The sequence below is a fragment of the Parus major genome, chromosome 2 (assembly GCF_001522545.3).
Source record: "Parus major isolate Abel chromosome 2, Parus_major1.1, whole genome shotgun sequence".
NCBI lineage: Eukaryota > Metazoa > Chordata > Aves > Passeriformes > Paridae > Parus > Parus major.
The window spans coordinates 99,771,142-99,784,341 of record NC_031769.1 but is presented as its reverse complement, the minus strand read 5'-3'; the positions used below and the strand labels follow the sequence as shown (position 1 = coordinate 99,784,341).

The 13,200-nt window shown below is 38.0% G+C and overlaps 1 protein-coding gene across 1 annotated transcript; it reads left to right on the top strand.

The window, feature by feature from the left end:
- The first annotated feature begins 293 nt into the window (after nt 1-293).
- On the top strand, nt 294-12,813 carry NAPG (NSF attachment protein gamma). The gene is made up of 12 exons (XM_015619530.3): nt 294-437; nt 2,445-2,512; nt 3,662-3,746; nt 4,328-4,345; nt 4,925-4,955; nt 5,417-5,526; nt 5,664-5,730; nt 6,399-6,469; nt 7,315-7,393; nt 7,899-7,978; nt 8,733-8,862; nt 9,830-12,813. Exons 1-12 carry the CDS (start codon nt 382-384, stop codon nt 9,977-9,979), a joined length of 945 nt encoding a protein of 314 aa, XP_015475016.1. The 5' UTR covers nt 294-381; the 3' UTR covers nt 9,980-12,813.
- The last annotated feature ends 387 nt before the right edge of the window (nt 12,814-13,200 follow it).

Here is a 13,200-nt window from a genome sequence, read left to right as displayed (position 1 = left end):
GGAGAGGTGGAGCAGATGATCTCCAGAGGTCCCTTCCAAGCCTAACGATTCTGGGATTCTGTATTTTAAAAACCTTCTGTCGGCCTAGCACACTACGGGGCTGTGCACGGGAGGTGCCCACCGGCCCTGGAGCGCTGCACGGCCCGGCGCTGGGAGCCCGTGCGGCACAGGCCGTGCCAGCGGCTCCGCGCCCAGGCCCGGCCGCAGCACTCCGGGCTCTCGGGGAGCCCCGGGAGCGGCCCCAGCGCAGGCGCGGGGAGCAGGCGGGGCCCGGGCCGCTCCTCCCGCCGCTCCCGGTGCCCGTGATCCCTGCGCCGTTCCGTAGCCGCAGCGCAGGGAGGCGGAGGAGCGTGGCCGAGCCCGGCCCGCCGCGCTGGCGAGATGGCGGCGCAGAAGATTAACGAGGCGCTGGAGCACATCGCGAAAGCGGAGAAATAGTGAGCGGAGGGCAGCGGGGCGGAGGGTACGGGCTGGGGGGAGCTGGCGAGCGGCTGCCAGCTCGGTACCCGCGCTGTCCGGGCCGCCCGGCGCTCCTGCCCCGTGGAGGCGGCGTGTCCAGTCCTGGCCGGGCAGGGGAGGCTCCGGGTGCCAGGCGGCGGCACTTCGGGAGAAGTGGAGGGAGGTGGCGGGGCCGCGGGGGGGCCGGCGCGGAGGGAGTGGGGGGTGCTCGGCTCCTCCTCTGCCTGAGGGGACCCTCCCTACGGGGGCTGGGTGTTGTAGAGGCCTCCTGCCCCACAGGGGCCTAAGTAAAGCGGCCTAAGGCTCAGCGGTGGGGTCGGTGTGGCCGTGCGGCTCAGAGGCCTGGAGCCCGAGCAGTTTCCTTTAGGGCCTTGTGGCCTCTATTGCTCCGACGCTGACGGCAAAGCGTGACGAGTGTCACTTATGCCCTTCTGCTAAAGTTAGTGGGAAGAAGACAAGTCACAGAATCAGTTAGGTTTGAAAGGGTTTCTGAGATGATCGACTCCAAGCTGTGACCCAAAACCACTCTGCCAACTAGATCAGAGCACTGAGTGCCACATCCAGGCTTTCCTTAAATACCTCTGGGCGTGGTGACCCTGGGCAGACCATCTAATAACTCTTTCTGTGAAGAATTTCTTCCAAATGTCCGTCTTAAACCTCCCCTGGCACATCTTAATACTATACACAAGTGGGAGAAAAGCGTTGTGAAGACTGTTGGATGAAAGGGCTTGACTTTGCTGAGGTGCTGTGTGTTTGCTTCCTGCCCGTGGGAAGTGTGTAATTGGTGCTTCTTAGGTGGCTTCAAAGCCCTGTGCTTACTGTCTTGGAGAACTTAACATCTATGATACTCTGTTGCTGTATATTTTAACACTGAATGTAGCCATTTTCCTCCTAACTCTGAATTGCACAGAGTACAGTAGAGGTGTAATAGAGTTGACTAATCCAAGGATGCCATAGTTTTAGTAAGAATAGTGACAGGCCCTCTGGAAATTATGGATCAAATATGTAAGTTGGCACAGAGGGAAAACTTCGAAATTGAAAAAACACAGCATATTTTACTCAAATTACTTGACCAAAAGTGCCCTCCAGCAGAATTAATTTGAAGGTTATCTGGAGAGCACTTGAAATAAAAGGCACTGAGACCTCAAATTGTGTATAGATTGAGTGCATAGTGTATTTCAGCTTGATGCATTTGAGACTCTGACTGTGATAAAAATAACACAATATAAAGGCTTCTGTTAGAGTTAGACAGTGGTTGTCATCCAAGTAAGACAAGTCCACTTTAGGATCCATATACAACTGTTTTGCCAAGTAAATAATGTATTGCATATGATGTGTTGGCCTACAACAAATATACAAGTAGGCTGTAATATTTTAATTTCGTTTAGAAATGAGGAAGTCAGCATATTGAATTCCAGATACCTAATGACTCACCTAATTTTCCAGTGTTCATTTTTGCCTATTATCTATACCTACTTGTGGCACCTTGTAGTGTCATGATCTATTGTAGACATATAAATGACATATGAGTCTCTGTGTTAGCAAGTAAATTCTTTTATTTGTTTATGCAATGGAGAGCCTTTGGTAATTCTCAGAAGCAAAAAAAAAAATCCTGTAGAGGAATGCTGAACATTTCCTGATGTGTGAAAAAAAAATAAATTGTCAGGTGTTGCAGTATTATAAATCTGGAGATATGATGTTGGTGCAGGAGGAAGTATTTTTCTTCTGCTGACTTCTTACTGCTGTGAAGATGGACTTGGGAAGACTCTCTGGAAACAGTAGAAGGATGTCAGGGTGAGGGTTGTAATTATAGGAGATAAATACAGTGCTTTATGCAATTCTTAACAGTGCTGGCATTTGTTTTTACCATAGTATTGGCACACAGGTAATTCATCATTTCCAGGGGTATTCTAAAGTTTGAAATGTATCTGAAGTGCCTTGGTGGTAAAACATAAAATCTTGACTAATTGTTTCTTGTGTTTTAGCCTGAAAACTGGATTCTTAAAGTGGAAACCAGATTATGACAGTGCAGCTACTGAGTATGGGAAGGCAGGTATGTGTGGCTATAAATACCACCAAATATATTTCAAAGTATTCATTAAGCTTAGTCCCCGATATTGTTTTACATATTTTTATTACGTTGCTGTGTAAATAAGACTGTTTCAAAGACTTGAATGTAAGATGAAGCAACAAAAAACCCTCTTGGTAGCATTGTAAAATAAATTCCAGGTTGTACTTGGAGATGTAGAACAGTTTCCAAAACCAGGTTTTTTTTCAAGCTTACAACCATTTTTTATATTGCTATATGTGACAAAAATAAAACTTTCTTTCCTTCTTCCACTTGTCCACCCCCAAATCCTGTGACTTTATCTACAAAACAACAGACGTTCGAGCTGGTTTTAAAATTTTCATTTATCATCATCTTATGAAATATGTCCTGTTAAAGACTGTCTCAGTAAGAAGAGATGCTGCCAGGTTGATTTTTTTTTTCAGGCACAGTAAAGTCTTATTCCTCCTTTTTTCCACTGCCAAGTGACACACTGATTATAAAATCCTTACTAGTTGATTTCGTTTTGTTCTTAAGCATTTTCTTCTTTCTTATAGTAGTAATTTGTCGTGGTCTTTTGGCTTCTTACTCTAATTATTCCTGTTTATTCACCTAAGATAGAATACAAAAATATGAACTTAGAACAACTGGAGCATTTATAAATGGAAATTTATTTTAAAACTTACTTTATATTGTATTAATAGGATAGAATTAAACAAAATAGAAATACGTATTTTTACCCTGAAATGATTTTGCTGACCAATTTATGGGTATGCTCTGTTGGTGGCACATTTCTGACTTTGTATAACTCCTAACGAATAAAATTATATAAATATGTATTCCTCCATTTCTATAATTAAAATACAACATGAGTGACTCTCAATGTCCAGATAAACACATTGAGAGCTATGTATGATACTGTGGATGGGTATGGAAGTGGTATTGATAACGAATCAATATCAAGTCTTTATTGGTAACTAAGTAACTAATGAAACAAGGAGAACTGTCTGTGACTTTTGAGAAGACCTTGGTAAACTGTAACCATGGATTTAAAGAGCCTGTTTGCATCTTTAAGTAGCTAAACTCTCGAGCAGCGGTGGTAAAAAAGAAGACAATGTCAAGCTATAAATAAAATCCTTATTTGCTTTCTTGCAGCTGTTGCTTTTAAGAATGCCAAGCAGTTTGACCAGGCACGGGAAGCCTGTTTACGGGAAGCTGAGGCGCATGAAAACAACAAAGCGTATCTTTTCACTGATTGAGATTGTTTCTTTCCAAGAATTTGACTAATTGCTACTTAGATTGGAAGTAATGGGGTTTTGTAGCAGGTTATTTAATGTACTTGCACATTTTGTCAGTGTAACTGAATTACTTTTTAAAAGTCTGTTCCTGTGTGCTCTGAGTGGGAAAACTGAAGAACTGTTGGTGAGAAAGTTAATGTCTTGAAGAACAGCTGACAGGTACTTGAGATACCTAGGTATTGCTTCAGAAATTTAATTGGTTTTTAATTGCAAGCATAGTATAAACTAAATGAAGCTCTGACATTATTGCAGTACTTGTAGTACTATTTAATAAGCAGGAACATATTTTAAGTAAATGTGCTTTTTACAACTTTATATGTAGCTATACATTGGTATATTGCATTTCTCCCATCCTTAGAAGTATTTATTTTTGGCAACTTGCCTGCAGCTTTAGTAGGTTCAGTTTGCCTTTATGAGGCTCCTTGCATTGAAATAGTAGTTGTGTAAGATTTTGTACATTAATATTTTTCCTGCATTATGTTTTTGTGGCTTTTGTCCTTGACTTCAACAATTTTATGTCCAGTCTCTTTCATGCTGCCAAGTAAGTACAGAAGTGCTAAGTAATCTGAAACAGATTTTTTACTATACACTACAAGCATGAACTGTCATTTTGATCTCAGTGTAGTAAGTGTTCTGATTGAAGTCATTTTGCTGCTTCAAAATTAGTTCAATGGGAGTGTGAGCTAGGAAAGTCTGAAAACTGTAATGGCCACCTGAAGAAATTATGATTTTGGCATTTTTAAGCACCTATGATAGCAAATATTGTTTCTGAGATGAACTTCCAATAATTTTGAAATTCTACACTGTTGAGCTAATTAAGACATTTTTAATTAAAGAGTACTTCAGAGATGACAATAATCCAGATATTACCTGGGGATCAATAGATTACAATTACAATAGGTTACAATAGATTTTTTACTGGGAATTGTGGTTTAATTTTGTGGAAGATAAAGTTACATGTGTGCTATGTGATTAAATAAAACACTTGAAACATCGTCAAAGCATTAAATATCAACAGTGAAGATGTTAGATAGTCAGTGCACGTTAACATTTGCTTCATAACTACAGCTTGTTGTAATACACCATCTCTAACCAAACTGTACATTTTTTTTCTCTGCAGAGCTTATGAACAAGCTGGCATGATGCTGAAGGTATTTTTTTAACTGGTTTTTGTTTTTAAGTTCCATTTTGTAGTGAGGAATATTGTGCACTGGACCATTTTACAAATATATGTAAGCAAATTGCATATTCAGGTGAAATTTTTTTGTTGACTCATAGTCCCCACCTCTACCTTCAGTAGATTGGATACAACATTTGTATTTGGGGGGAAAAATAGTTTTTCTTTTGTAGAAGGAAAGAAGAGTTCCTCATGTCAGAGGGTAACAGAGGAGTGGTGCTGCTTTTACTTTAAACTACCACAAATTCATTACTTACACATAAGTTTAGTACTTAAAAGTAAATTTTATGGAGTTGGTGGTCAGCTTTCACTAGCCCTACAAGTTTGTAAATAAAAATTAGAATCTTAATAAATTATTGCAATTTGCTTTGATTTGTGTCCTTGCACATAAGCTCCTTTCCTGACAACAGTGTTCCTGTGACTGTTGCCTTGCAGGAGATGCAGAGGCTCCCTGAAGCAGTTCAGCTGATTGAGAAAGCCAGTATGATGTACCTGGAGAATGGGACACCAGACACAGCAGCCATTGCACTGGAACGGGCTGGAAAGTGAGTCTGACTTTTTGGTGACTAGAATCTGTGCAGGGCATGGGTATGTCTGTGGTTTTCTTTTATGTATTTTTGATGCTTTCAGGTAAAAAATATTTTCCTTTCATCTGAAGAGAAAGTATTGATGTTTGTTACAGGTTAATAGAAAATGTGAGTCCAGAGAAGGCTGTACAGCTCTATCAGCAAGCAGCATCTGTCTTTGAAGTAAGTGGGGGATTTCTGTGGGTGTTTTTGGTTTGTTGGGTTTTTTTCTTTCATCTATGAAGTAAAGAAAAAGCCTAAGATTAGGTTCTAAATTGTTTCCTTCATTTAACATCAGTGCCTGAAGCTGAAGGTTCTCACACTAGAGAAGGAGATGACAAAAGTTAGGAATCAGTTTGCTTTGCCTTTTTCTCAGTTTAGGACTTGACAGAATGTGAATTTTGTAGTTCAAGTGTTCTGTCTCTTGTTGGGTAGCACAGAGGGTGCTGAGACACAGAGAACCCGTCTGCTGTTGAGTATTGGAACCAAAAATAATTTGAAATCCCTGAAGACAGGAAAGATTTTGCTTGGTGCTTCACCCATTGCATGAGCCAGCGATTTGCCTTTTTGCAAGTGGCTTTGATGTACTTCTCCATTGCCAGTTGTCATGTGTTTCCAGATTAGCAAATCTGCATCGATGTTCCTCTGCTGAACAGATCCACACAGGAGCTGGCTGTGGAACTTGGGAGCACCAATACACTTCATGTTTCCCTTGAGCATGTGAACTGCTGATCTAACAACTTAACAGTTGTTCTAAGTTACAGGTGACACGCTTAGATAAGGTCTAGCAGTCTTAATTCTGTGCAAAGGAAATAAGAATGTCTGGATTCTTTTTTTTTTTCCTTCTCTAGAATGAAGAACGTTTACGGCAGGCATTAGAAATGCTAGGGAAGGCATCAAGACTTCTGGTCAGAGGACGCAGGTAATAGCTTTATCTCTTTTTGTTCTTTTAATGTAATTGAATCTTAAAATGTGATTTTGATTGTGTTTTTTTGTCTTGGTATTGTTTGGTTTATGTACTATTAATTCTTACTTGAGATTCACTTCAAACTATTATCCAGTTTCTGTGGGATATGCCGTGTTCATCCAGGAACCACCAGTTTATGTTCTGTGGAGAACATGGGCTGAAAGACTTTTGCTCTGTGAAAACACGTTTTAATTCTTAAACTTCTTCTTAAACTACTTCTGTGATTTTTTTTTCTGGGTTTTTTTTTTTTTTCCAACATTAATATGTAGAAAGTACTTGAAAGTCTTCTAATAGCTGTGGGATATAAAACAGAAGAATTAGGACTAACCTGAAGAAAGAAATGTGCAGCAGTCTGATTTTGGACTTAAAGAAGAGTGAATCTTGGAGCCTCAGAGAGACAAATTTAATAGTAAATTGCTTACACCAAACTTGACCTTCAGTTCATCCTAGACTTGCTTCACTGACACATTTAGGTCCTTTAAGAACTATATTGGTTGTTCATGGATGTCAGACTTACTGATAGCTTATAGTGTATGTAACAAGGCATTTGTCTTGTACAATGTTACAAAAACCAAGGTTTCTCTGAATAAATACCAGAGATGTTCTTAGCATGTACACAGAAGGAATTGCTGACTATGTATTTGCCTACTCTGTTAGTAAGATCTGCTGCTGATTTTTACTTTATTCCAGTAAACTGTTTATTCCAGTAGACTTGCCACTGTATTAAACACTTTGTAATTAGCCTTGGGTTCATTGTGTTGTTTTCCTGATACTGATGCTTCTGGTTTTTTGGTTTTTAGATTAGATGAGGCTGCTCTGTCTCTTCAAAAGGAAAAAAGTATTTATAAGGAAATTGAAAACTACCCCACTTGCTATAAGGTAAATTCTAAGAGACAGCTTCTGATAATACATTTTAATTTTTTTATTTTTGGTGTTACTGACATCTGACAGATGATGGGTACCTCTTGATTTAGTGGTAAGTTTCTTGCTAAATGATGAGAGCTTGTGATAGTGGTGTTTCCCCAAACTTTAGCTGTGCTTTTATAATTTTTAAGATAAGATGCTATTATTTACAGGAGCTGTCAAAACCAAACAACACGTAAAAGATAAAGATATCAAAAGAACAAACTTGAAAAACTGTTACTTGGGACAACAATCCATTAAAATGTTATAGGAGATAACCTATTTCATACCAGCTCTACTTTTTCCCTAGATTGTTGTGACTTAACTTTTGTCAGTATTTTAGGATCATTGTAGTGGATTTTAAGTGGATTGTAATGACCTTTCTCATACCAGATAATGACAGTCTACTATTTTTATCATAATTTATTGTTAATTTCTAAAGAATCATAAGTCTTCCTTTTTTTTTTTTTGTTTTGTTTAGAAAACTATTGCTCAAGTCTTAGTTCATCTTCATAGAAATGATTATGTTGCTGCAGAAAGATGTGTGAGGGAAAGCTACAGGTAAGTGTACGTTGAGTCCTATAATTCTGTGAAACTGAACTTTTCACTAGTGTAGATCTATTTTGTTTGACATTGTTTTTTCATAAATTTTTAACTGGCACTTCTCTTGACTTACAGTGCAATAATAATGTTCCCTGATCTATGGCTATCAGGAATCTTTTTCACACGTAACAGATTTAGCTGTAATGGTAAAGTGATTCTTCTTAATAAACCTAAAATACAAAGTCATAAAGAACTAGTTATGTGTGACAGGGGAAATGAGATGGAAATTAAAAACCACATTACAGAAGAAAATTTTGGTGTCAAAATATGGATTCATGTTTAAACCTGGCAATTCTTCATTTCAACTTTGAAACTTCATTGGAACTTCAGTACCAAAATCTCAAAACAACATGTTTTTACTTAAACTGTGTTTTTTAGTGAAATGAACACACACATGTATAGGTTAAATAGTACTACTTTTCCTTTAGAAATAATATTTCAAGGTCAGTCTTTAAACGTCTTGCTTATGTTTTCCAAATCTCCAGGTCTCCAGTTTTATATACAGAAACTCATGACAGAATTTTTCTGTATGTAAAGTGGAGGAAGAGTTTATTGACTAATCAGGAAAAAAATATTAAAAATGTAATATTCTTGTTTCGTCTTGGCTATGACTGTGGTCTTATTTGCCATCCGCTAACTAATATTACTTAAAGCTTAATTTTTATGGACATGATTCATGTACCTGAAGAAATTAACTCTTAATTTCCTTCAGTATACCAGGATTTAATGGAAGCGAAGACTGTGCAGCATTGGAGCAACTTTTAGAAGGGTATGATCAGCAAGATCAGGATCAAGTTTCTGAAGTCTGTAATTCTCCACTCTTCAAATACATGGATAATGATGTAAGTAGGCAGATCCTGTGATTGGGTTGTTTTTTTCAGGTTAAGAGGGTGGGGTTTCTTTTCCTAGTAGAGGAAGATAAGAAGAGCACAGTCCATGTATTTATTGTGATTTCCTGTCATGCTGTCCAACTTTGGCTGTATGCTTCCTGCATTCTTTCATTTTGCCTGACAGTGATGGTGCTGCCTGCCTTTAAGATGGTGCGAAGGATTGGGTGAAAGAACAGCTTGTGAAGGATTTGCTTGATTTGTTTAATGAGTTCAGGTCCTATTTTGCTTGCTTCCTTAAGGGCAAGAACAATTTGCTGCTTCTGCTTTTTCTCAGAAATACCATGCAGCAGATAAATGTGCATAAACATGAACAGAGCATGATGCCCACAAGATGGCATCACTGAATGTTTTTTTCCATTGCTTATTCTTAGCAAAGTACTCATTCAGGATAGATTATGAATTTGGAGCAAGTGGTGTCTCTTTCCGCACCATTTTTTATTTAATTGAATTTGTAAATTGTAGGAAGTATAAGATAGAAAAGGTGTGAAATAATGGAAATACCCATTCCTGCCAAACCTTGTAACAGTATTGGCTAATTTTATTTTGTTGAATAGTAAAAATGAAGTTACTAGTCTTGCTGAACAACACTTGTAAGACTGTTTACATGATCTAATACTAGTTAATGTATGGAAAGCTACATACTGGAATTATTTTTTTCCTACATAAACAGAGAAAGAGAGAGAAGCTATGCGGCCGATTTGTTTGATAATAAGCAGCATCAATGCAGATCTCATATCTCATTCTCAGAGTATTTGAGAGAGAGAATAATGAACCAATGTTGTATTTATTCCAAGCTGGAAAAATACACCCTGAGAGCATCATCACTCTGTTTTTGTACTGAATGTTGCCTGCTTGCTTATTGTGAGCATCAGTCAATTCTATGATAGTACAGAAATTAAACTTGCTTTTTTATTGTCAGTATGCCAAGCTTGGTCTTACCTTGGTGGTCCCGGGAGGTGGAATCAAGAAGAAATCGCCAAACGCTGCCCAAGACAAAGCCAGAGGACCAGCTGCAGTGGGCTCTCATGCTGATGAGGAAGAGGATGAATATTCTGGTGGACTGTGCTAGCTACAGACTAGGTTGTCATAAATATCTAACTGACCTGTGATGCTGAGCTTATCCAAAGGTACCAGATTTACCAGAGCTTCATTGCAATTGTGATATGGGAATACTAATATTTATTTGGCAGCTTCTGGATGCAATGCAGGAGAAAAAGCATGATTGTTCCCATCATCTTGAAACATCTTTGGACTTCATCTCTTACCTGGCAGGAGCTTCCTTAGGGCCTTGCCTTCAGCTGACAGGGAAAAAAATTGAGAAGAGTTTTACTAAAAGCACAGTTTAAAAGAAACTAAAACCTCAGAAGCACTGGAGAGAGAATGGTATAAAATTTCAAATGCTGGATTTCAACAGCTGACACTTTTGGTCCCAGTAAGATGTTTGCAGTTGTTTTCAAAGTTAAATGTATGATCCTTCATCTGGCTATTTATCTCCTGTTTAAGACCATTTAAGGCAGACTGTGCCAGGCAGGGTTTTTACTTGTGTAAGCACTAGGGGGAGCGTTCAGTTTATTTTCAACACATTTTTACTCCACTGGGCAATATTATTTTCATACCTTATTTTTTACAGTATCCACGTGAGTGTGAAAAACACTAAGTCAACTAGGTTGAAGTTATCTTGCAAGCTTTAAAATACACATCTGCCTTTCCTCATAAAGAAATATATTGACCTGAAGTACTTGGAAATAAATGTGTCCATAGTGTTTGTAATGTCCACCTTAGAAATGGAAGGTGTGAACAACCATTCTTAACAGTGTTTTTGAAGCGTGCCATGACCAAAAAGAAGCTGAAGTTAACAGGAAATGTGCACTGAATATAAATTTCTGAAGACAAATGTTTAACAAAAACTTAGGTTGAATGTTTCAGTGATGAGTTTTTGAGTGTCCTAGGTGTTTATTTGCTAATTAGCTGGCTAGTCTAAGACATTTGATTCTTTCATATTTTCAAAGCATTGAACTGAGATCTCCTTTAAGTGGCATTTTTCAAATTAGCTTAGAATCCAAGGTAACCACATTTTAATGCATCCTATTTCTATTTGGTTTCAAGTCATCATGTGTTTTGCAAGCTTCTTTAGTGTTCCAAATTTGTTTCACCATTTTATGTTTAAAAGTTGGCAAGTCTAGAAGTTGTACCTGAGGCTTGTTTCTTCAGCGAGACCTAAGCAAGGTCTGCACTGGGGTGACATCACTTGGAATCCAGCAGGGATTTGTATGTGATGTCCAAAGCTCTGTAAACAACAGACCAAAAGCACAGTCTAAAATGTTGGGCTAATTTATGCCATATTAAGGAATTGGATGTCATCAGAAATATCAAGCACATGTCTGACAAAATTGTGATGAAGGTTCAAGTTTTAGTGTGCTAATGCTCGCTTTCCTTGGGGTGAATAGCACTCAGTAACATTGAGAAGGGAGCACAAACTGCAGCATAATTTGCTGTCACATTAGAAAGTCACAGTATTTGGTTTAGTGGGTGTTCAAAAACCAGTTTTGTGTCTTTGTCTTGTGTAATAATAACCATGAGTTTTAAAGCTATTTATGATGCACCTGTAGTTCTTCAATATCTAATGGGTAACCTCCCTTTGTTATTCATGATGTATATAAAAGCTTTGGCTCTGTGAAATTTTAGGAAGGGAGTTGCTTTTCTCCAGAAATGCTTGCAGGTATACATAAAAGGTGGTTTTGAAGACTAGAATTCTAGAACTCTTACAGAATTTTCGCTTTTGGTGGAACTCGCTTCAGTTCAACTGAAGTTTAACTTCTGCCTTCTGGATTTGTTAATCAAGTTGAACATAACACTTACTATGGCAAATCTTTATCACAGGTACAAAAAAATGCACACATAGGAACTCAGGGAACACTAAGTAATTTTCTTCAAGCATTTCCTGCTCCTTCTAGTTCTGAAATCAGTTTTATTGCGTGAGCCCAAGGAGTCTGCTTTTTGTGTGTGTGAACAATTGCATGTATCTGAAATGATGAGGTGCATAAGAAAACTGGGAACTTTGTGTGCTTCTGTGGAAGAGTTTTCAGTTTTATTTAAACTGTGCTTGTAACACTAACAGGCCCTTAAAAGAAAAAATTAAATTTGTGTTACATTTTTAAAACATACTTTTCATACGGCCAAAAAAGAGAAAAAAAAATAGAAGTGCAAATCTCTCTTCCCCCCTCCCTCCATTTGTTTCTTTGTTGTGTGCCAAGTGTGGAAAATCTGAAACAAAAGTAACTGGTACTAAAAATGTTAAGCTGCCATTGAATTGACATTTCTGATTCTTCGTAGTAGAATCTTAATCTTTAATTGCAATGTTGCTGCAAAGACCAAATCTGAAGAAATGGAAGCATCTGAAAATAAGATGGTCTATTTTATATAACTTATTCTCCTATTTTAGTGAAAGTGTGTTAGGAATGTTAACTGCCTTTTAGTAAATGTTTAACTATAGAAAAAACTGTCTGTATATTATGTGTTAGTGTTTGTTTCTATCTTTCAAAGCAATTTGCACACTTATGTAAATACCATTTAAGTGATCTAAAATGGAAAATATAACATTTACAGCAAGAGCATTTCCAAAACCAGTGTTGACTCTAATAAAAAAACAAAAGTTAAATTGTGCATGGAGGCTGAGCAATGGCCGATGCAATGTATTTGTAAAAACAGAAGATTTCTAAATTATCTGTAACTTAATACTCAGATGATCAAGTGCAGTGTGAAACCTGTGCTTTATTTGTTCTTTTCCCAAATCTATGGTGTAATAGAGTACAAAATGTGTTTGTAACAGCTCTACAGATGCTGCCTCTTGAGAAGAGGCTGTGTGTTTCACCAACATGAAAAATAAAACTTGAAAGTAAGGCAGGTGTAGTAGCTTTCTCTGTTGTTGATCAGGTCCTGCTGAGGGCCACCATTTGAAAATGAATGTTAATTATATCTCTCACTGGAATAGATTTTCAAAGTGGTTTTTGGTATGAGAATACAAGATTGTCATTATTCAAGTTGGAATCAAGGGGAAGTTTGAAAAACAACTAGATTTCACACAACCTAAGGATGTGAATTCTGTAACTCTTTGGAGACTTCATAATTGTAGAAAAATCACCTTTTCTACTATTTTAAACTGAAACTTGCTGGAATGTTTGAAGGTTGAAGAATCTGGCACTGAAGTTCCACCAGTGTAGCAGGAATTGTTCCTTACATGCTGCAAATATGCAGCTGTGTAAAATTATAAGAATTAAGTTGCTCTCAGAA

What these genes read in the sequence shown, in the direction of transcription:
- NAPG (XM_015619530.3), top strand. Translation starts at nt 382, where the DNA reads ATGGCGGCGCAGAAGATTAACGAGGCGCTGGAGCACATCGCGAAAGCG. An exon ending in CTTCTGGTCAGAGGACGCAG is followed by an intron (nt 6,470 to 7,314) that starts GTAATAGCTTTA and finishes TTTGGTTTTTAG; the next exon opens with ATTAGATGAGGCTGCTCTGT. An exon ending in TGTGTGAGGGAAAGCTACAG is followed by an intron (nt 7,979 to 8,732) that starts GTAAGTGTACGT and finishes AATTTCCTTCAG; the next exon opens with TATACCAGGATTTAATGGAA.